This window comes from Erythrolamprus reginae, chromosome 3 (genome assembly GCF_031021105.1).
Source record: "Erythrolamprus reginae isolate rEryReg1 chromosome 3, rEryReg1.hap1, whole genome shotgun sequence".
NCBI classification, from domain to species: Eukaryota; Metazoa; Chordata; class Lepidosauria; order Squamata; family Dipsadidae; genus Erythrolamprus; species Erythrolamprus reginae.
In genome coordinates, this window is record NC_091952.1 from 88,114,072 (window position 1) to 88,139,055 (window position 24,984).

The 24,984-nt window shown below is 41.4% G+C and overlaps 1 protein-coding gene across 1 annotated transcript in view; it reads right to left on the minus strand.

Moving 5' to 3' along the window:
• NEGR1 (neuronal growth regulator 1) overlaps positions 1–24,984 on the minus strand; it is a 560,677-nt gene that overhangs the window by 306,999 nt on the left and 228,694 nt on the right. Inside the window, exon 2 of the mRNA XM_070746160.1 lies at positions 20,336–20,568. Within this exon, the coding sequence (XP_070602261.1) occupies positions 20,336–20,568 (233 nt within the window). The remainder of the gene's footprint in view (positions 1–20,335; positions 20,569–24,984) is intronic.

Genomic DNA, 24,984 nt, shown 5'->3' on the forward strand with positions numbered 1-24,984 from the left:
ATTTTATTTTCTAATATTTGTTTTATAGTAGTAGAATGAGACAGACAATTAATTAATTTAATCAATCCTTCTTTTTGAATGAACCTATGCATGCAGACACAGAGATACAGGTCCACACAAAGCGCTTGGAAATTTACAGAAGCTGGCAGACATTCTTGTCTAATTTCTGCCCCTAACTAATAGAATACCAGCTGATCCAACTGGTATAGTTCGGGTAATTGTACAATGAAGATGACATCAACCAATTTCAAATAGAATGGGGTATCACTAAAGGATTATTTGAAATTGAACATAAATAAGTCTCAGGGTTTCTTTTTAACACAGGATTGCAAAGATACAGTACTTAGTTGCATAAAAATTTTATTCCATATTTCAGGAGTTTTGCAAGTATGCTTGCAGAAATGTGCAATGAAAAAGCTTTTCAATATAATTGTTATAGCACCAGGTTTCCTAATTCTGAAAATAGTCAAAAGCTATTTTTATTTTTTTGTGTTAATTTATATCCTGCCTTTGTTTTTACAAATAATTCAGCAATACACATATGCAACACACTTTCCTCTTATTTTCCCCACAACAACAATCCTGTCAAATATTCACTTTATATACAGTGGTCCCTCGATTTACGCGTTCTCGATTAGCGCGAAACGCTGCAACGTGGTTTTTCAAAAAATATTAATTAAAAAATAAGTCCGCGTTTTTTTCCCTACACCGCGGTTTTTCCCGCCCGATGATGTCATACTGATTGCTGATTGGCCAAAATCTCGACCAATCGTTGCAAACGCAAAAAAAAGCTTTGCAACTGAACTTTTGGAACTTGTTCAGACTTGTTGGAAGATGCCTCCTAAACGTTGTGCACGGAGTGCTGGCGGCGACGCTAAAAAGACCAGGAGGATACTCACAATTAAAGAGAAAATTGACATTTTGGACATGCTGAAAGAGGGACGCTCTTATGCAGATGTTGGTCGGCAGTATGGGATCAACGAATCGAGTGTGCGAACCATTCGTGACGACGAGAAAAAGATAAGGCAAAGTTCTCTGATGGCCTTCAACAAGGCTGCAAAAAGAATGGTGACGCCTAGAAACAAACGGCTTATGAAGATGGAAGCTGCTTTGTCCCTGTGGGTACAAGACTGCCGCAAAAAGAGCATTGCTTTGGATACCAACACTATAAGAACCAAGGCACAACAATTGTACAACCGTCTTGAAGACACAGAAGAAGGCGATACAGATGAGGGAAACGCAGGTAAGGGCTGGGGTTTTTTATTCTGTCATTAGATACTGTATTTAAGTGTTTTTTAAGGAAGGAGCAGGGAAGGAGGGAGGGAGAGGAGGGAGGGAGGGAAGGAGGGAGGGAGAGAAGAGAAGGAGGGAGGGAGGGAGAGAAGAGAAGGAAGGAGGGAAGGAGGGAGGGAGGGAGAGAAGGAGGGAGGGAGGGAGAGAAGAGAAGGAAGGAGGGAAGGAGGGAGGGAGGGAGGGAAGGAGGGAGGGAGAGAAGAGAGGGAGGGAAGGAGGGAGGGAGGGAGAGAAGAGAGGGAGGGAGGGAAGGAGGGAAGGAGGGAGGGAAGGAAGGAAGGAGGGAAGGAGGTGGGCATTTACTCTTTATGCTTTCATTCAAGTCACTTCTCTCTCCCTTTCCTGTCATTCTGCAGCCTCAGCCTCAGCCTCAGCCCCAGCCACATTCACAGCAAGCAAAGGGTGGTTTGAGAAATTTCAACGGCGCTATGGCCTGAAGAGTGTGTCATTGCACGGAGAAGCTGCCTCAGCAGATACAGGTGCAGCAGAAAACTTTGTCCAGCGCACGTTTAAAGACCTAATTGCAGAAGGGGGCTACCTTCCAGAACAGGTGTTCAACATGGACGAAACAGGCCTGTTCTGGAAGAGGATGCCTTCAAGGACTTTCTTGATGCAAGATGAAGCCAAAGCCCCTGGCTTTAAGGCCATGAAAGATCGAGTGACTTTGATCATGTGTGGGAATGCAGCAGGCTTTTTGCTGAAGCCAGGGCTAATTTATAAGTCACAAAATCCAAGAGCCCTCAAGAACAGAAATAAGAATGCATTGCCAGTGTACTGGATGCATAATGCTAAAGCATGGATTACAAAACCCCTCACGCGGGACTGGTTTCATCACTGCTTCATCCCACAAGTGGAGGTGTATTTGGCTCGCAAAGGACTTGATTTCAAAGTGCTTCTCCTAATGGACAATGCTGGCGGCCATGATCACCTGGACCATGAACATGATGGGGTGCAAGTTGAATTCGTGCCACCAAACACCACATCACTTATCCAGCCGATGGATCAAGGTATTATCCGTTCATTTAAGGCACTGTACACGCGCAATTCTCTTGGAAGCATCGTGGAAGCAATGGATGCTGATGACAACTTCACATTGAAGGCCTACTGGCGTCAGTACACAATTGCATCTTGTCTGAAGAACATTCAGAATGCCTTGACGGATATGAAGACACAGACAATGAATGCCTGCTGGAGGAAATTGTGGCCAGAAGTGGTGCATGATTACAAGGGATTTGCTCCCGAAGAAATCCAAGATGCTGCAGTCCAGACCTCTGTGAAGCTGGCACAGGCACTGGGTGGAGAAGGCTTCGTTGACATGACACCAGAGGAAGTCAATGGTTTGCTTGATGAGCATGGCCTACCGCTGACAGACAAAGATCTGGAGGAGCTGACCAGGTCAGCGAGTGAAGAAGAGGAGGAAGTGGAAGCTGAAGAAGCTGAGGAAGAAGAAGATGTTGGCCTAACGCTTGAGCGGCTTGCAGAACTGAACAGAGCTACTTCAAATGTACAACGCATGGTGGAACTTTGGGATCCCAACATGACTCGCTCTATACAGTTTAACGCCTCCCTTGACAACATCTTTGCACCATACAGATCCATGTTAGCCCAGAAAAAGAAACGGCGCCAACAACTGCCCATGACCATGTTTGTCACAAAAACCAAGAGGTCTGTCACACCATCACCTGCAGCGTCCACTGTAGAAATGGTGATAGAAGAAGATCCCTAGTTACTGTATCCCAGTTATGCTAACCCCCACCCCACCCCAAAAAATGTAAATAAATATGTTATTGTTCATAACTTAAGAGTCTTATTCAATGTGTACAGTAATGGTAATTAAGGGGATGGGAAATGGTAATTTATGGGTTAAAAGTGTTGGGACTGAGTGGCACACAGTCTGTACAGAAGAATGAATGAATGAATGACTGAGTGAATGAATGAAATTCAAACACAGGTGAGGGCTGGGGGGTTTTATTCTGTCATTACACAGTACAGTTACAGTTTAAGTGCTTTTTGAGAAAGGAGGGAGAGAAGGGAGGAAAGGAGGGAGGGAGAGAAGGGAAGGAGGGAGGGAGGGAAGGAGGGAAGGAGAGAAGAGAAGGAGGGAAGGAAGGAGGGAGGGATAGAAGGAGGGAAGGAGGGAGGGAGAGAAGAGAAGGAGGGAAGGAGGGAGGGAGGGAGAGAAGGGAAGGAGGGAGGGAGGGAGAGAAGAGAAGGAGGGAGGGAAGGAGGGAAGAGAAGGAGGGAGGGAAGGAGGGAAGGAGAGAAGAGAAGGAGGGAGGGAAGGAGGGAAGGAGAGAAGAGAAGGAGGGAAGGAAGGAGGGAGGGAGAGAAGGGAGGGAGGGAGAGAAGAGGAGGGAAGGAGGGAGGGAGGGTTGCCATTGCCGCCAGCGCTGCCCCAAGAAAGCCGGTGAGAGGAAGGAGAGGAGGGAGGGTTGCCATTGCCGCCAGCGCTGCCCCAAGAAAGCCGGTGAGAGGAAGGAGAGAAGGGAAGGAGGGAGGGTTGCCATTGCCGCCAGCGCTGCCCCAAGAAAGCCGGTGAGCGGGGCAAATCGGGCGGGCGGGGGGTAGCGGCAAGGAGCCCGGAAAAATCACCATTGCATTGCCAGCCTCCGAATTTGCGTCGCTCCACCTTCTGCGCATGTGCGGCCAGGGCGCGCATGCGCAGAAGGTGTTTTTACTTCCGCATCCAGTATAACGCGGAAATCGGTTAGCGCGGGAGGTCTTGGAACGTAACCCCCGCGCTAACCGAGGGATCACTGTACTGGAAAGTATATAAGAAGTAGAAGAAGAAAGATTTATAAGAACAACAGCCATGTGACAATAATAAAAGAGTATAAATGTGTATTTTACAGAATTATTACTTGTCTCTCTCTCTATTTTTTTCTTAATCTTATCAAGCTACTTTGCAGTCCAACACAAATTCGTTCAATCTATCTGGTTTTGTTCATAGAGAAAAGACAAGTTGATAACAGTTGCTGGCATCAAGAAGTTAATTTTATAACAATCTGACATCTCAAGCTGCAGCAATTTAAAAGAGCAATGCTTTGTCAGTTTTAAGTGGGAAGTGGTTGTTGGTATGATTATAGATGTCTTCTGCATATTTATTTTGTCCCACTTTAAATAAATTTGTATAAGATTTATCTTGTTAGTCCCCAATACAAGTCCCTCTTGGCCAGATTTAGGAAATAAATTAGTCCTCACAAACATTGTAGAGACTAAATCAATACATTAATATTTATGGAGGCATTAGGGAGGTTTATTAGTAGAAAAGGGCAGCACTCGTTACACTGGAACTATTGAACATATTTAATTCAAAAGCATCAATTGCAATGACACACTGAATCCATAAATTGTGTTTACATGTACAGATAAATGAATGCAGATATACAACATAAGAAGGAAGCTATATCAAAATAAGTCCAATGTAAGCAGGGAGGCTTTGGTTTTCAATGAAGGGGTGAACCTCCTGTGCATAACTGTGTTATTTGCATTTATGTCAGAGAATTTGAAGATATATGAATTCACAAAACTGCAAAAATATGTAGTATTTTGGTTTTATCCTGAAATCTATACCCAAATCATTGGTGAATTTCAACTTATCTTGCTGCTGGTTCGCTTTATCCCGAGTGGTGCGGCCATGCCTCATGGCATACACACACATTGTGTGTGCATATGCAGTCCAACACCACCAGGCCCATTTTTAAAAACACACTGAAAACAAAATTGTGATGCATGAACAGTTCCTGAAACTTGGCTTCTGCACATGCAGAAAAGAATTTTTTTAAAAAAAACAAAAGAAAAAGAAAAGATGGTAGGGCCCATGGACTGGCATTGACTGATCTGGTTCAGTGATGTCATTGTGGTGTCACCAGTGGGTCAGTACTGATTTTATTATTATTTATTAGATTTGTATGCCGCCCCTCTCCGTAGACTCGGGGCGTCTCACAACAATAACAAAGACAATGTAAGAACAAATCTAATAATTTAAAAAACACTAAAAACCCCATTATTAAAAACAAGCATACACACAAACATACCATGTATAAACTGTATAGGCCCAGGGGAGATGTCTCAGTTCTCCCATGCCTGACGGCAGAGATGGGTCTTAAGAAATTTACGAAAGGCAAGGAGGGTGGAGACAGTTCTCATCTCCGGGAGGAGCTGGTTGCAGAGGGTCGGGGCCACCACAGAGAAGGCTCTTCTCCTGGGTCCTGCCAAACAACATTGTTTAGTCAACGGGATCCGGAGAAGGCCAACACTGTGGGACCTAACCGGTCACTGGGATTCGTGCGACAGAATTGGTCCAAATCAGGAAGAACCCACCCCTGACCCAAACATATCAGAATAATAATCTAACCAAGATCCCTGTGTACTTTTCAATATTGCAAAGGAGAACCTAATTCACTTGAATATCTGCCGGACCTCTGAAATTTCAAATTTTCAAGCATGTTTATAGCAAAGTTAACATATAGAAGGGTATATTTAAAATGCTTTCAAAATAAAAAGAGTTATGATTATTTTGTGGACGTGCAAGGAACCTTCTGATGAACTCTAACCTGATCAGAACCTGTCTAGTATCAAGTTGAATGTGATGGCATTATAGGAAGGTAAGTGGGAATGCTGTCAAGCATCCATGAAGTGTTAATATTGGACGCAAACATTTTAGACTAGTGAAAATGTATAGAGGGACTTCTAATAAGTGTTGAAAATGTAATCAAAATCTAGGTACCTTTTATCATATGTGATGGTCTTGCAAGTATGTGAATGCATACTGGATGAAGATAATAATGACAATGCAGAAAATATTCAAGATTCAAATATTAATGTAACCTGAAGCTTTTCTTTTAGGTATTGTGGACAAACTAATCCAAAACAATTTGGGATTATATTTCTTTAAATGGTGAATCCTGTGAGGATTGTACTTGCTAAACCCTGGAAAGGAAAAGAGATGCCAAATGTTGAAGAATGGATTTTAAAATTGACTGAATTAGCAGAGATGGCGAAACTAACTGCTTTGATTAAAGACAATGGACTAGACAGTTTTATAATAGACAGGAAGCCATTTGTGAACTTTCTACATGTTAAATACAATAACGGATGGTTAACAATGCGATCTGAAGATTAATGTAGTGTTTAGGAAAACCTGCTGGTTTTTTTTTTTAATTTTCACATATAGATTATTAGATATTGGGTTGATTTGATAATATGATAGAGATCACCTCATCTGGAACATTTGTTTAATATAATATTCCTGTCAAATAAGGACAGGAAAGTTTATAATTATTTGTAGACCTGTTATGTAAGGGGATGATAGTTTATCGAGATAAATCCTTTATGTTTAATGCTAGATTTATTTGATACAGGTAGTTGTGTCATTTTTTTCATCTTTTTTTTTCATCTTACATCCCCCCCTCTTTCCCCCCCCCCCTTGTTACTCGGATGTCCAGTTGCCTCTTGAAAAAGCACCTTTGGGACTATTGAATATTACATATGTTTACTAGATGATAAGTTACAATATAGTTAGTCCTTGGCTTCTGAGCCCAAAATTTCTGTTGCTAAGTAAAACATTTGTTAAGTGAATTTTGCCCCATTTCATGACCTTTCTTGCCACAGTTGTTAAATGAATCAGTTCAAGTGGTGAACTTAGTAGCATGGTTGTTAAATGAATTTGGCTTCCCCATAGACTTTACTTGTCAGAAGGCCCCAAAATGTGATCACATGATTCTGACACCTTGCAGCCATCATAAATATGAGCCAGTTGCCAAACATCCCAATTTTGATCACATGACCATGGGGATGCTGCAAGGATCGTGTCGTAAGTCACTGTTTTTAAAGTGTAACTTTGAACGGTCACTAAATAAACCGTTAGTCGAGGACTACTTGTATAAAGAATGTGTGGAGAAAAATAACAGTATAATTATTTATAATAGATCATTCCTGAACGTGATGTTTGTGTGAAATAAAAATAGACAAGTTGTACTTAGGACGAAAGACAGAGTCAGATTAGTCTATCAACAACTAAGAATCTGTATTACGGTCTTCTCCATCATAGAGAGAACATAAGTCAGATAAGTCAGAAGAGATAAAAGACAGAACTGAGGAAGAAAAGGATGAGACTTTTTGCTTAACTAATATTAATAGCAAACCTCTTACACAGAGATGCACAAAGGAAATGTTTTAGAGAATGAAGAGAAATGTGGTAAAGATAAAAGGCCACTCTGCGAACCTTCTGCCTATTGCCCCTAGTGGTCAATTGGATTTAGGCAAAGAAAGCTGGTGCATGCAACGTTGCATCCAACAAGACTGTATACTATATAAATGTTTATTCTGTGTTTCATTGGTGAATGCTATATGAAAGGACAATAAACACAATTGTTCTTCTCCTTTGATGCATGTTGATTTAGTTTGTGATGAAGACTAAATATTGTGATTTCCCCCCCACCTGGTGGTGTTTTTCAATCCTCAGCCTCACATTTTTTAAAGCTACAAGAGTGAAGGAAGTAAGGGACTATTACATGGCATGCATGCATTTAATTGTATTTGTAAACAGTCAGAAGAGTTGTGGTCATGCAGTGGTTAGAATGTAATATTGCAAGCTAATTCTGCCGATAGCCAGCAGTTTAATTCTCATAGGTTTAAGATTAACTTGGTTTCAATCCTCCCAAGCTTGGCTATATGAGGGCCCAGATTGTTGGGGACAATATACTGACTGTGTAAAATACTTAGAGGGCTGTAAACAATTTGAAGTAGTATATAAGTCTAAGTGCAGAAACAAAGACAGAATCCAATTGATCATTATCAAACAGGTCCCCAGGTAGCATTTCTGAGAATGCAACCTTGCGGGTCCTGGACTTTAATCTTCTACCTAGCAATCTAAATTTGCCTTCCAGGACCTTCCACTTAGCTTTCCCAATGTCATTGGTATCGACATGTACCACAACTGTTGGCTCCACCCCAGCACTATTTATCAGCTTGTCTAGATGCCTCGTGATGTCCGCAACCTTTGCACCCAGCAGGCAGTTTACCACGCGGTCAACACGTCCATCGCAAACCTGTCTCCCTATATTTCTAATAATCGAATTGCCCACTACGAGAAGCTCCTCTCCCACTACCCATGGAGAAGTATCCTCGGTGCAAGAGGATATGGGCACATCCTCCAAGGAAGGGATCCCAACTAAGGGAGCCTGTCCCTCTTCCACAGATTGATGTCCTCCCTGCCCAAGATCTCCATTCTCCGGAGCAGCTGGGGAGCTGCTCAGCATGGAGTGGAATGCTCCTACTGCATCCCTGAAGATCTTCTCCTGATGACAAGAAGGTTGAATGACCAAGCAGAAACTGAATTTTATACTATTTGGAATAAAGTTTATAAGTGGATAGATAAAAATAAAAATTGAATACTATGAGAAATGTATGAATACATCAAAATGACTTTATATTTTTTTTTAATTAAGATAATTTTATATTATTATAATGTTTGAACAAAATTCTTCTTTTCATTTAGATTAATATGTCGACTCAATGCATAAAGAATATATTCTTTTTCTGTATTTAAAATTAACTTCAAAGACGAGAGGGGTAACTGTAACCCCTACTATGTGTTAAATGTTTGTACGTTTGTGTGTGAATTTTATGAAAATTAATAAAGTTTATAAAAAAAGAAGAAGATCTTCTCCTGCCTCACTATCTCTCTCTGCTTCTCCAGAGAGCCATGAGCTCATTGCACCTGGCTCTTCAACACCAACGCAGTGTATTCAATAATAGATAAAATGGAAAGAATGCTAGAAAGTAGTGCTAGTATTGGAGTTTAAAAGGAATAGATATTATAATTATAAAGAAATATTTCATTCTGAATTTATTGTTGTTAATCTGTGCTTAATTTTGAAAGAGAGGCAATATATTTGGACACTTTTTCCCATTCTGGCAAGTGAATAAGTGTCATTTCCCTCATGTCATGTTACAGTAACATGTTCTTAGGCCAACAAAGCTCACCTTGTAAGGCAGAAGGAATTTCAAATGTTAAAAGAATCTGTCCATTTTTTCCTCATTTTTTTTCTTATTTCATGTTTTGCCCAACTGCCTTGTCAATCATCTATGCACTGTCAATGCAGTTATTTTTTTGCTTTCCTTTTGAATTCTCTTTTCCTGTCATCAGTATTTCTTTGGTGCTTTCTTCCAATTATATAACTTGCTGTAAATATTTCAGATTCATACTGGATTGCACTATACAGTGATACCTTGTCTTACGAACTTAATTGGTTCCAGGACAAGGTTCGTAAGGTGAAAAGTTCGTAAGACGAAATAATGTTTCCCATAAGAATCAATGTAAAAGTGAATAATGCGTGCAAATCCTTCAGGAAAATCCCAAACTTTAGAAGGGAGGTGAACAGAGGGCAGGGAGGAGCAGCGAAAGGGGGAGGTTGGAAGAAGCAAGGCTAGGCTAAAGGGTGAGTGGGAAGGAAGAAAGGCAAGGGGGGCACCCCTCCCTTTTCTTTCTTCATAAGACAACCTTTCAGTGCCTCTGCAAGCACTCCGTTCTCCTAGCTTTGTTAATGCAAACTCTTTCTGTCTTCAAGCCACCCCTCCCTTTTCTTTCTTCAAAAAAGAAAAAAAAAAGAAACCCCTTCATCCCAGCAGCAGCGGCTTGTGTTCGTAAGGTGAAAATAGTTCGGGAGAAGAGGCAAAAAAAAATCTTAAACACCGGGTTCGTATTTCAAAAAGTTCTTTAGAAGGGGCGTTCGTAAGACGAGGTACCACTGTACTTGAATTACTCCAGAAGAAAATACAAATGTGGATTGCGTCACAGTTTATCATATTATTTCCTCTATCAGCCACACTCAAATGTAGACAATAATAACATAAATTTAAAATGTTAATGTCAAAAAGGAAAAAAAAGAGAAAGAAAGTTTTATTATCTGAAAATTGTGATGTCAGAAGTATAACTGTTTCATATGTTTCTACTGTGCCTTATTGATTTTCTTTTTAATTTTTTTTAAATAAACATGATTCATTTTAAGACAATATAAATATAAGCGAAAGCCTAATTTGAGGCTCATGTTTTCTTGACGTCCATATGAATTAGGAGAAGAATGATTCTCTTTAGGTTTTATTACATAAGTTATCAAGCACTTCTTTTGATTAATGTTCATATCTATGGCATTGGGCTGCAGATTTGTCAGCAATCAGTGAATAATGTTTTCAAAATAACTCACATTCTTTAACATACACCCAGGACACAAAGTTAACATTAGTTTATCTTTGTCATTTATGAATAGATGGATGGATATGGAGGGAGAGAAGGAAGGTGAGAGGGAGGGAGGGAGGAAAGGAGGAAGAGAAGGCCTGAAAAATGTGAGACCCCCTCTTTAACAAATAATAGGTTTGGTCTTATTCAGATAACATCCTTAAGGCAAAATATAAGTTTGGAAATAGATTCAGTACTATTTTGTGAAGAATGCATGTATTAAGTTCTGTTATTTATCCAGGCTCAGGTGTGGGTTCCTGCTGGTTTGGGCTAGTTCTATAGAACTGTAGTAAAAATAGGGACTGGTTTTCTGAACTGGCAGTAGCAACAGTCTGGACATGCCTCCGAACCAGTCCCCGTTCACTTAACCTGCCTGCCCAATGCTGGCTCACCATGCCAGCCCACCCTGTCCATCTCTCCAGCAGAGCTTGAAACCTTGTTAGGGGGGGGGCAGTTGGGCAGCTTCCCCCCCCCCCGGGCACCTACAGCCTCGGAGCAACTCCTGGCCCTTGCACTGTAAAGAAAAAAATCTTGCGAGTGCGAGAAGATAATTGCCCCACACTCACGAGAATTTTTTATTTACTGTGCACGGGCCAACAGTTGCTGCAGGCTCTGAAGCTGCAGGTGCCCGAGTGGGGGAATTGCTGCCCGACTGCTCCTTCCAGAAGCAACCTCGGAAGTTTTCAAGCTCAGTTGGAGAGGCGCTTTTTTTTAAAGAACCCCCTGAAAAAGCCACGAGATCTGGAGCTGCTGGTAAGATGCACATCTCACAGTGGGGCGCAATTTGGGGGATGGCAGGTGGGGCAGAGCATGGAGTGGCAGGGCCATGAGACGTGCATCTTACCGGAGACTGGCAGCCCTAGATCTTGTGGCTTTTGGGGGGATTTCTTTAAAAAAAACCCCAATATGTCCAGCTGAGCTTGGCTGTAGGGCACAAATGCGCATGGGCAATCCAGGCTCTGCGGTTTCCAATGGCTCCCGCCGCATCTGGGGGTGTTTATCCTGAGCCAGGATTGGGTGAACTTCCCTCCCTCCCTCCTGCCCTGCTTGCATAGTCCAATGCCTCGCCTGCATTTTTTTTTAATCTCCCACTCTTTCCTTCCATTGTCTCCCTCCACTCCCCTGCTGGATTTATAAACATAGGGGTGTCCTCCGGGCTGCAAAGTTGAATGCTTCAATTCTTTCTAGGAAACCTCTGTGTCAGGCCCAAGGTTAATATGTAAATTCAAAGGCTGGCCTGACACAGTATGAGAAAAAATAAATAAATAAATAAAGTGAGAGAGTTAGAGAATATGCCACGTAGCACACATTCCTTCATGCAGAATCCAAAGTAACTGAACACAGGAAAGAATTAGAAATCCCTGCATTGGATTTGTCCACATGGGTTGCCTTTGTGGGTGGGGGATGGGAGATGAGCTTTTGAGATGGATGCAATCTTAAGGGACCTTAAGTTGGAATGAAGCATGCTGAATCCAAATGAGCTTTGTTAATAAATATGACTCTACGCTAGAGAAATAAGACGTGGAAGTTCATTATTTTTCTCAGATGCTTTTTTTGTTCACTTGACACTCTGGCTTTTCCACACCCTAAATCCTCGGGTAGTCTATTTTTGGGAGTTTCCCCTCTCTGTTTCCCCTCTTTCATCTGTCAGAGTCCCCAAAATTTTCACTACCATTTCAGTGGGTGTGGCTAGGGAGATCGTGCACGTGAGTGATGTCAAGTTAGCCATGCCCACATAGTCACATGCCCCCACCTAGCCACACCCACAGAACCAGTAGTAAAAAATTTAGAACCCACCCATGTCCCGTCTACTTTTGTATCTCTATGCAAAATAAAGGAATTCATCCCTAGTTTGCACGGGAGATATCATTTACCTTCCAGAGCAAACAATATTACTGTCTTAATTTGACCTGTTTGCAGTGTCTTGTTCTTTTTATCCCTAATATCTCCAATATAATTTTTTTAAAAATTATGTTCATCAGAAACATATGTGACTCAGTAAAAAATGGAATGCCCAACTTTTTCTGTTATGAGAGATACTTTTGCCTCTTGACTAGAGCCTAGAGCTTACAACATAATAAAAACTGAAGCAAAACCTAAGTTTGCTTCAATGTAATTTAAATGTAAATAAGATGAATATGGAAGAGATCCACTTGAGTTTTTATGATTTATCCCCGTGTATTTCATATTTTCCCTGTTTATCACATCACAATTTAGAATTCAACCACTATTTATTTTTTCATTCAATTAATAGACACATCTCAAACATATATAATTATAGGTAGCTAATATTTTTTTTTAAAAAATCATTTAAAAAACAAATATAAGGCAAGTAAGGTAAAATCAACTAATAGAATTGAGATACAAGCTCAACCACATAACCTGGGCCCAAGACTCAGCAATAAAACTAGGTTTTTAAGGTCTTACTACCTGTAGGGTGGGGATAATTCTGCCCTCAGAAGGAATGAGGTTCTAGACACCAGAGCAGAAAATATTGTTCCATAATAGATAGGACTTGGATAATGTATTTTCTGCTGGATCTCATGGGTAGATGCACCTGGGGAGACTGCTCCATGAATACACTGCTCCCAGGTTATGAAGGCTTTGGATATCACTAGCAGCACTTTTAGAATGACTGGAAGACAAACATAGCTTGCAGGAACCAGCCATCATATAAGTTGCCCATAACAGCTTGTGCCACAGTAGTTTATGCTTCCAGAGACTATTCAAAGGCAGCCCGATTCTGAGAGTTATGTGAGATCTTGGGGCAATAGACTGTACATCCATGTTAAAGTTTTACTCATATAAATACATGGAATAAGGTACATTGACTCAGGACAGAATGAAAAGGCCTGGTTACACATTTGCTTCTGAAAAATCATAATCACTTGAGTTTTCACCATTTCAATAAATTAAAGAAGTCTAATTGCCTTTGGAGAAAATGAGGACAGTACCAATGTAATGTAATTCCCCATTTAATGCCAGAAAAACACCAATCTTAGAGAAAAGTATTTAAGGGCCTTGTATATTGTGCAATTTGTAGAGGGGAGGGTTGGGGTAGGGGGAGCAAGACAGGGATGGGATTTGGAGGTTCTCCGAACAGGCCTTAATGTTAGCTACAGGTTCTCCTGAACCTAAACAAACCCATCGCAGCCCACTCCTATGTATATGTTCTCAGTGTACATAAGGAGAATAAAATACATTCATCTAGAATAAAAAGATACAACACTTAGTGAAGGTTACTAATAAACTATCAAACTGTACTAAGAAAGCTTAAGTGTATGCAAAATATTATGGGAAACTATTCACAAAAATACAGTAAATTAGGAAAAAAGGTATTAAAAACACAACTGAACACCTGGAAAAAATGATTTTAGAACTGCATATATTGTAAGATAAATTCTTCCAGTATACTTTTTTAAAAAATCATTGATTATATTTAATTGACTGTGTCCAATCAGTTGGGTTGGCAATATATAAACCAACAACGTATGCCTGTAGCTTTAATGTATGTATGTAGCTTTAACTGTATGCTGTTTCTGATTGGTTGATTGTGTTGTAGGTTGCCATAAGAGGGAGCTAGAGATCATTGTTCTCTCTCTCTCTCTCTCACTGATATGCTTTCTTTGACATTCTGTTCTCTGTTGTACTGTAGCTAAGCTGTGTTTATACCTCGGTATCTTTGTTTAGTGTGCATGACACAGACAACTATTAAGAAGACTTTGTAATTGGATATTCTTTGGATGGTTATTCTGACTCTTACATTTATGAGCTGGACTGTTTATTGGATTGTGCAATTTCTTAAAGTAAACTTTAACTCAAGTTAGTGTATCTGTGTGTGGCTGGATATTTATTCATAACTACTCTCATAAACGTTTTCATGAGCATATCCTTCCTATTCAAGGGTTACTTTGCGCATACATTAACAGTTCATACGACAGCAGTCAAACAATAACTATACTGCTGCTAAAACAAAAAACCTGATCTTTATTGGCATCATAATAAATCGTAACCTTTTGTTCCATATTTCCATCATATAGCAATTTAATTCAATTCAATTTATTAGATTTGTATGCCACCCCTCTCCGTAGACTCGGGGCGGCTCACAACAATAATAACACAATATATAACAAATCTAATAATTAAAAGTCATTTAAAAACTCCTTATTAAATAAGAAAACATACACACAAACATACCATGCATAAACTGTATAGGCCCGGAGGAGATGTCTCAGTTCCCCCATGCCTGGCGGCAGAGGTGGGTTTTAAGAAGTTTACGAAAGACAAGGAGAGTGGGGGCAATTCTAATCTCTGGGGGGAACTGGTTCCAGAGGGTCGGGGCCACCACAGAGAAGGCTCTTACCCTGGGTCCCGCCAGACGACATTGTTTAGTCGGCGGGACCCGGAGAAGGCCAACTTTGTGGGACCTAACCGGTCGCTGGGATTCGTGTGGCAGAAGGCGGTCTCGGAGATATTCTGGCCCAGCAATATTAATAAATCAATGATTTCAGTCACTACCTATATTCTTAACCTAGGGACCTTAAGTACGAATTCCAAGGATATTTGTCAATATTTATCAAACATACATGCCAAAAAAGAGTTGTATATTCAATGATGATAAACACTGTTATTTTATAAAATGACTACCATATACAGTAAATAGGAAGCTAAGAAGGATTAGCCTTGTCATCTGAAGTACACACAAAAAAATCTTAGCATAAAAACCTTTTGTTGAAAATCTGGAAAGGCATAGTGAGTAAAGTGGACGTTATCAGATGAAATGAACCAATGATCCGACTTAGGATACTGTGTCAAACATATTAATTATAGTGTTATGACAGTTTGTACATGGTTTCAATCAGGAGAATGCTCAAATGCTATTGGTTGTTGTATCTGATAGCTCCCTATAAAAGGGCTACCTGTCAGATGCTGGTTGTCTTGAGCAGTTGCTGTGTAAAGAGCTATTCTGAAGTCTGTCTCCTGTCATCATTCCTACAACCTAACCAATAGTTAACCTTGCAAGCCCCCATATTTTATTACAAGATAAATGCCACTAAATAAACAAAGTGAACTTTCTTCCTTTATTCATTCATATTTTGTAAAAATCTCTCTCTCTCACACACACACACACACTCACAAGGTATTTCTAATATGGTTTTCTTTGTTGGTACTTTATTGGGGTTTAAATACAGAAATCTGAAGTGACAGCATAAAATGATATTTTAGGAAAAAGATAGGCACCAATCAAATGGCCAAGCCAGTTTGGCACTGCAACGCATGAGATCAAAGGCTTCCTTCATCTCATTGCTATTATCTAAGCCAGCGTTTCCCAACCGGTGTGCCGCGGCACACTAGTGTGCCGCGAGACATGGCCAGGTGTGCCGTGAGAAGCTCCAGCTGGGCGGGGCGCTGCCGGCGCCCCTGCCTGAGTGTCGTCCTGTGGATGGTCTTGGGCTTCACAGTCGCTTCCTGGTTCCCTCTCCTCCCACCGCCTGTGTCTCCCGCCGTCGCCTCCCACCAAGCCGTCGCCCGTTGCCGTGGGTTCCTCGAGTGGGAGCTGCCGCTTCCCTCCGTCCAGCTCAGCCACGCTGCCGTAGAAAGCACAGAGGTTATTGCCACCGCTTCTGCCTCCACTCAGGGAGCCACCGTGGTCACCGCGCCTTTTCCTCTCGCTCAGCTCAACCACGATGGCTCCCTGAGTGGAGGCAGAGGTGGCGGCAATAACCTCTGCACTTTCTACGGCAGCGTGGCTGGGCTGCCTGGAAGGAAGCGGCAGCTCCGAGGAATGAGGCGCTGGCGGTAGACACAGGTGGAGGGAGGAGAGGGAACCAAGAAGCAACTGTAAAGCCCAAAACCAGCCACAGGATGACCTTCAGCCAGGGGCACTGGGACCGCGCGCAGCCATGGTGGGAGCAGCATGAGAAAGAGAGGATTCTATCCCACGAGAAGATGCCCACCGAGCTGCAGGTCCCGCTGCCGTCGCCTTCTTTCCCTCCGCCTCTTTCTCCTCATGCAGCCTGAGCCCGCCTTTGCGAGTCCGCCTTGGCTTTCGCTTTGCCCCATGATTTCCCTGCAATTTCATCCAGGCCACCTCTTGCCTCCTTTTGAAATCTGCGGGCGAAGCAAAAGCCAGGGCGGGAGAGAAGCGCGGGGGTGGGGAAGGAGGAGAGCCCGTCAGTGCTTCCCCTCCGCCAAGCTTCCTGCTTGTCCTCGCGCCTCGTTGCTACCTCCTGCCTTTTTCCAGGGGCCTTTGGAAGGTACCCAGGGAAGGGGGGGATTGGCGGTGGCTGCAGCGGCTTCTCGTCCTCCTCTTCGGGCTGCTAATGCCCGCCCGGCCCCTCTTGCATGCAGTCCCTTCACCGAGCGCTTTTTTCTTCTCACAGCTGAGGCAGGATTTGGAATGTCGGGGGTGTGTGCGTGCGGGCTCCGCATCCCCCTGCCACCCGGAACATTTAAAATAAGAAAAACCTTCGCCGGCCTCCGCAGAGAAGAAAGGAAGAGAGAGAAAGAGAGAGAGAGCAAGAGAGACATAGCAAGAGAGGCAGAGAGAGAGAGAGAGAGAGAGACAGAGAAAGAGAAAGAGAGAGAGAGAAAGAGATAGCAAGAGAGAGAGAAAGAGAGAGAAAGAGAGAGAGAAAGAAAGAGAGAGAATGAAAGAGAGATAGCAAGAGAGGCAGAGAGAGCAAGGGAGAGAGAAAGACATATAGGGAGGGAAGGAGGGAGAGAGAAAGAGAGCAAAAAAGAGAGGAAGAAAGAAAGAGGGATGGAGAGAGAGAAAGAAGGGAAGGAAGGAAGAGAGAGAAAGAGTGAGGGAGAAATAGAGCGAAATGGAGGAAGATTTTTTTTTGTCAAAACGTTTCTTTAGCCACCCCACCACCACCCGTTCAGTGTTCCCCAGGATTTTGAAAATATGAATAATGTGCCGCGGCTCAAAAAAGGTTGGGAAACACTGATCTAAGCCACCTAACCCTTAGAATAATTAATCAGGACCTGCCTAATTTAAGAGAAGGTTATTGACACAAAATGGTGCTTTATAAAACGTACAGCAGTTTCAATGGCGATAAGTTTGATAAATATTCTGTGACTTTCTAACCGTTTGGTTTCAGGGTATCTGGAAACCTACCACACAAATTATCAAGTTCAAATGTGCAACTGAACTTGTGTTGGCAGGAGAAGAATACAAGAGTTTTCTGAAAAACAATGCGTTTGACAGCATGCTTTGTGTATGTGTGTGTGTGTGTGTGTTTGCAAATTTCCAGGAAACACTGTTTTCAGTGACATTTATGTTCTTTTCTTTGACCCTGGTTGCAATAATAATATCTATCCCTCTTGAACTTTATTAATACTTGCAGGAAATGACTTAAATGCTCATTTGTTTCCATAAAAAGATACAGGAAAAACTTTGATTACCAAAATAAATGCTCTTCTGAGCTGCCTACATCAACTTGCCATTTTCTCTACAAGACCGTAATTGTTGTTATTTTCTAGTTTCTGAAAGAAAAACATATTCATTTTCTCTGAACCTTATCTGCAGTATTTTCAGAATGCCATATCCATTTCAGAGAATGCTTTTTCCCCAACAGAGGTACACTATTCTGACACGATTTTCTTTTGTCTATTGCTATCAGTAAAAATATGGGATATTATTCCTGCTTTTTGGCCAGGCAGGGCAGACATTTTTAATACTTTGAACATTGCCTGGTCCAAAGCATCTTTTGCTTAGGGTTTGGGGCAGCATTCAACCCATTTGGTACTTTAGATACATATGGATTTTATTTCCCAACATTCTCAGCATGCCCATTAAGGCTGAAGAATTCTGCAAACCAAAGTGCTCGCATTCAGGGTGTGTCTTAGCTAAAACCTATTTCAGAATAACTGATTTGACTAAATTTGATTATGCTTAGAATGCTGCCCAAATGAAACATAGAAACATAGAAGACTGACGGCAGAAAAAGACCTCATGGTCCATCTAGTCTGCCCTTATACTATTTCCTGTATTTTATCTTACAATGGATATATGTTTATCCCAGGCATGTTTAAATTCAGTTACTGTGGATTTACCAACCACGTCTGCTGGAAGTTTGTTCCAAGGATCTACTACTCTTTCAGTGAAATAATATTTTCTCACGTTGCTTTTGATCTTTCCCCCAACTAACTTCAGATTGTGTCCCCTTGTTCTTGTGTTCACCATATTACAGACCCCTCCAGGAATATCAACCCTATTGCACACTTTAGAGTCATCGGCAAATAGACAAACCTTCCCTACCAAACCTTCCCCTATGTCACTCACAAACATATTAAAAAGAATAGGACCCAGAACAGACCCTTGTGGCAATGAAGTGACATTGTCCAAATTTGTCCAAGGTAGAAAACTCCTCTCAAAACTTGGAATGGTTTTCACTTCTCTTACTCTATATCACTCTCATTTTGGGAGGTTATTTTTTTTTTAAAAAAACTAATACCAGCTACTGGCCAATTCATTGATGGTTGAAATCTGGTTGGGGAAAAAAATGAGACTAACAAATCCTTATCAGGAATAGTTTGTGTGATAGTCTGTGTTGCAGCTCATGAATAAATACTTAATCCACTGTTAATGTTAAGTATATTACTGCCACATGTGAAACATAGCCAATACACAAGTTCCTCTAAATATAGAGGCCATCCTTTTTCTTTATCCTCAGACATATGATGTATATGTTTACTACAAACATCCTGACAGAGAGTCTGTGCTTCGGTTAACTATGAAGCCAGACTCATATATCAATTAGGGTGAAAAATATTAGATCTATTAGATATTTGAAGTATTGGTTAATCAAAACAGTGGTGTGGCAAATCTAATGCATAGAGACCGTGAAAAAAAAAAGCTTTTTCTTACTTAAGTAATGTTTCTGTATGAAACTAGGAAATATCGCAGTAGTCAACAGAAAACAGCAAATAATCTAATTTACTATATACATCTCTAATGGAGAAAAATGGGATAGCAATGTCGGCTGTAAGAGAGAGACAACAGACTGAAAATAATTTATATGTTTTACTTTGTACTTCCACTAAAATAAGGAGATGCTACAGTGAACTGAGAAATTCACTCTACGTTAAGGTAGACAAGGGAAGACACCTCACAGTGCAAGTTATAGTAGGTGTATAAGAAAAAAAGATTAAACATCAGGGTTGCTTTAGAATGGATGATGAATCAAAGAGCAAGAAAGAATAGGACTCATTTAATGCAAGTTCATAATTTTGGAAATTATTGCGGATATAAATTATTTTAACTTGTAACTAAAATGTTGAATTATGTCTGCACTAAGCTTGACGGAAAACAATTCAATTGAAAAAAGTATTAGACTAGAAGGGGGTACTTCAATTCTTTTTCTGGTACTTGTTTCATAATGGTATCTAGCTGTGGCAAACTAATAGGATTATGTAAAAGGAACCATTTTAACAAACTGGTGCATATTTCATGCAGGGAACAACAAACAAAATCATTTTCTTAATGGGAGTTCTGATTACAATTCTAACTTTTAAAGTTAGAATACATGACATTTCTTAATTTTAACAAATACCACACATCTTTCTGCAAGCACAAAATCAATCCTCCCATCTCTTTTTCACAAAACATTCATACTCCCACACATTTTGCTATGTGTTTGTAAGTGACTACAATTATGCTAACTATATTTTAAATTCATGGCATCAACACACACACACCCTTATAAATGAGTAAATTATCTATTACAATAAGATGCCAAATCTATTCTTTTCTATAAAAATTAATTTAAATTTAGAAAATGGAATCACTTATACCTTTTACAGTTAAGTACACTTGCATCGTTCTGGGCGTGTGCTGGGTCTGCACTGAACAAGTATATAGACCATCATCTGACACATCCACATTCTGTATCTGGAGACTGTATTCCCTTTTATTTGCTGTTGCAATTGAAACTCGAGGATCTACTGACCACTTGTCTCCTCCTGCAAAAATAATACTTGATCGATTCAGCCAGGCACCTTTTGAAGCTCCATCTTCCAAGTAACATCTGTAAATTAAAAAAAAAAATTCAATTAATAGAACGATCTGGGTTGTTTAGAAAAGATGGTTTTTAAAATGTTACTTATGACTTTACATAGTTATGAAGAAATCCTTTTCTAGTATAAAGAAGAGCTATGTTAAGATTTGCCACTCCGACAAACTTAACCATTATTAGTAAAATTATGGAATATGCCGAACTATCAAAAATAACAATGGAAATACAAAATAAAAATGATTCAGAATTCTACAAGGCCTGGGAGAAATGGTTCAGATGACTATCTAACTTTAAAAACAATAAAACAAAAACCAATTAAAAACCTCTTAGTATAAATCAAAATAAAGTTATATACAACGGAAATTCGGACCAAAATCAATACAATTTCTGTCTGAGTTCAATCCACTTGATAATTACTAATAACTTACTAATACCATAACTCATAAATACTTCCTACTCACAAAAATAACAAACAGAATCAAATTAAGTCATCATAACGCATATTCCTGCTAGTCTGCAGGTACTACCCCACCTCTCTTTTTCTCTCTTTTCTTTCTTTCTCTTTGTTTCTTTCCTCCTTCTTTTCTTTTCTATCCCACTTCCAACTACCTTTCCTTTCCATGTCACCTCTGAACTACTAAATACTACAGATATAAGACTATGCAAATAAGAATATTAAATACAAAATAGTTACCTATAGACAAATGTTTGGAATGTATATACTGTACAACAATATATATAAGCTACTGTATAAAAATATTGTTTACCCCATCCCCCTCCTACTTCTCTTTTTGTACTCCCATCCCCCTTTCCCCTTTTTAAATAATCCTAATAAAGTATATTTTAAAAAAAGATTTGCCACTAATATCTGATTTATGAATATTTCTGGGAATTTTGTGAGTTCCTTCTTAGAATAAATATTCCAAGGACTTTGGAGTAAATTTTTTTTTTAAATGTCCAGCAACAACATTTCCTAGTGCCCCCTTGCTTTTTAGTGACAGAGGAATGCAGGTACGGTATTTGAAATTCTGATAATAAATTAGACGGTTTTTTTTAATGTACTAGGCTTGTGAAAGTCATGAGCCTTGGTGGCTGAGTGGTTAGAGTGCAATACTGCAAGCTGCTTCTGCTGACTTCTGGGTGTAGTTTACCAATTCAAATCTCACCAGACTCAAGATTGACTCAGCCTTCCATCCTTCCGAGGTGGGTAAAATGAGGACCCAAATTGTTGAGGGGGTAATATGCTGACTCTGTAAACCTCTTAGAGAGGGCTGTAAAGCACTATGAAGCAGTATATAAGTCTAAGCACTATTGCTATTTGATGAATATTAAAATCTGAATTGACTATTATTTTGTTCTTTACCCCAAAGAAATACAAGCAATTAATTAGCCATAAACAAAACTTCAAAATTACTTGACACATCCAAATATATTTTCTTGCCTACTCGCAGAACCAAAATATTAGAATAAGCAGGTTTCTTATCTAATCCATTTTTATTACTCACATTTATTATATTAATATGTGCTAAAAACACTTTTAAATTTGCGAAAATAAATAAATAAATAAATAGACCTTTATTACAGTCAAAGACCATCAATATAATAATTAAAAAAACAGAACATCCAAAAACCATTTCAGATTCTTAGAATCTAACATTTTAGTATCTCTTTGATCCTAGTAGCAGATTCTTGGGTGATACATGTAGTCCTTGACTTACAGCAGTTCGTTGACCATCCAAAGTTGGTCGTCACCCAAGTCAACAAAGACATGCTAGGTGTTAGGGTTCTTGGACAACTGGAGACAAATGACTTACAAAATTCATGATTTTTGGCTGACCAACCAAAATTGACCCATTGTAAATACAGTAAGACCTCACCTATCGCTGGTGTTACGTTCCAGACCTGGCCGCGATAGGTGGAATCTGCGATGGGGAATTTATCGACTGATAGTACTTATTTAAGTATTTATATTGTAATTGTTTGGTAAGTTTTCATTGTTTTAAGTGTTTATAAACCCTTCCCACACAGTATTTATTTTAGATACAGTATTTAAATACAGTATTTACAATTTTAGATTTTTTTTTTTTTTAAACCTGCCGATCGAGTTCCGCGGGCTGTTTAAATCTGCAAATCGACTTCCTCAGAAACCCGCAAACCAGCAAAGATCCGCGAATGATTTTTCTCATTAATATTTCTTGAAAACCCGCGATGAAGTGAAGCCGCAGTAGGTGAAGCGTGATATAGCGAGGGACTACTGTATACAAAAGATGTACATATCTCGCTATGATGAAAGCACACATTTGCGACAAATCCCCACTGCTGCTGTGCAGAATCTGACCACCTGTGCTGTAATTATGGCCTGTTCATCTTTAAGCAGCCACTGGAGACAGGTAGTGTCTGAGTGGCCAGGATACCTTGCAATTAGTGGCAAAATAGGCGTTGATTGCTTACCTGAACGCCTCTTCTCGTACGGTGAGCGGGTACAGCAGTCACATGGGTTGCTCATGTCCAATCCGGTGGAACTGAGCCTAGTGTTAAAAAAGCTTGCCGGATCCGCCCCTTCCCCAGAATTCGCGAATCCATAGACTAGGCTCAGCTGTGAAGCTCTGTAGTGTTCAACTCTTATTGTTAGAGGAAAAGGATTATAGAAGGTAAAGAAGACACATACAAGGGCGGGAAGTGACTGCTGTACCCGCTCACCGTACGAGAAGAGGCGTTCAGGTAAGCAATCAACGCCTATTCTCCGTACTGAAGGAGCGGGTCCAGCAGTCACATGGGACATACCCAATAGATGGTCCCTAGGGAGGGATTAGATTGCTATCGTGTGAGATAACGGATTGGAGTACCCTTCTGCCGAAGGCAGCGTCCGCTGAAGCGTAAGCATCAATCTTGTAGTGCCTGATGAAGGAATTTGGCGAGGCCCAAGTGGCTGCTTTGCAGACCTCCTCCAACGGGGCTTGAGTCGCCCAAGCGGCCGAGGTGGCTGCGCTCCTGGTGGAATGCGCTGTGATGTTCCTTGGGACTGAGAGGGAGGCCGATTCATAGGCCTTAGATATAGTCCCTCTGATCCAACGGCCTATTACTGTTGAAGACACTTTGGCCCCCATGACTCTGGGGTGATAGGCTATAAACAGTGCTTCTGACCTCCGAAAGGGTCCAGTGCGTTGGATATAGATTCTCAGCGCTCTAATAAGATCCAGGGTGTGCCATCTAATTGCCAAGGGATGGTCTCGTTGGAGGCAGAAGGATGGTAGGACAATATCCTGAGTTCTGTGGAACATGGAACTGACCTTGGGTAAGAAGGTGGGGTCCAGTCGCAAGACTACCTTGTCCTGATGAAATTGACAAAGGTCCTGCCTGATTGAGAGGGCAGCCAACTCCGAAATGCGTCGTGCAGAGGTAATAGCCACCAGGAATGCTACCTTAAAGGATAGGTACCTGAGGGACGCCGATTTTAGGGGTTCGTATGGTGCCTGCGTGAGGGAATGGAGAACCCGTGGCAAATCCCAGGATGGATACCTGTGGACCTTGGAAGGTCTGAGGTTGGCTATGCCCTTGAGGAATTCCTGAACTTCAGGGAAGGATCGGAGAGGCTGTCTGCGGGGACCCCCTAGGACAGATGAAATGGCTGCCAGATGACGCCGGAGGGTGCTGGTGGAAAGTCCTTTATGGAAGCCTTGCATAAGGAAGGAAATGATTCTGTGTATGGGGATGCACAGAGGAGAGAGACCTTCCTGTAGACACCACTGGTGAAACTTGGACCACGTGTGGTCGTAGATTCGATTGGTCGAACCCCTTCTGGCCTTTAAAATGACCTCCACTGAATCGGGGTCATGACCACGCAGTTCTAAGTCTCTCCTGATAACAGCCAGGCGGTGAGATGGAACCACTCCGGGTCTGGATGGAATGAGGCCCCCTGCCGCAGCATATCCCCCAAAACGGGGAGTCGCCAAGGGTCCTGGACGGACAGCTGTTGGAGATCCGCGAACCAGGGCCGGCGGGGCCAATGAGGGGCGATTAAGATTACTCGGGCCCTCTCGGTGAGGACCTTGTGAATCACGTCCGGGAGAATTGGAATTGGAGGAAATGCGTAGAGTAGGCCTGGAGGCCATGGACTCCGGAGGGCATTGATTGCTTCCGCTCCCGGGGATGGAAATCTGGAAAAGAAGCGAGGGAGTTGGGCGTTCGCATTGGTCGCGAAGAGATCCAGGATTGGTAGGCCGAATCTGAGGCTGATTTGATGGAACAGGTCTTGATGGAGGTTCCACTCTCCTGGGTCTATCGTTGCTCGAGATAGCCAATCCGCCTGGACGTTGAGGCTCCCCGAGATGTGGTCGGCTAGGAGCGACCGAAGATGTTTTTCCGCCCAAAGGCCTAACTTGAGGGCCTCCCTCATGAGGGCCTTGGATCTCGTGCCCCCCTGTCTGC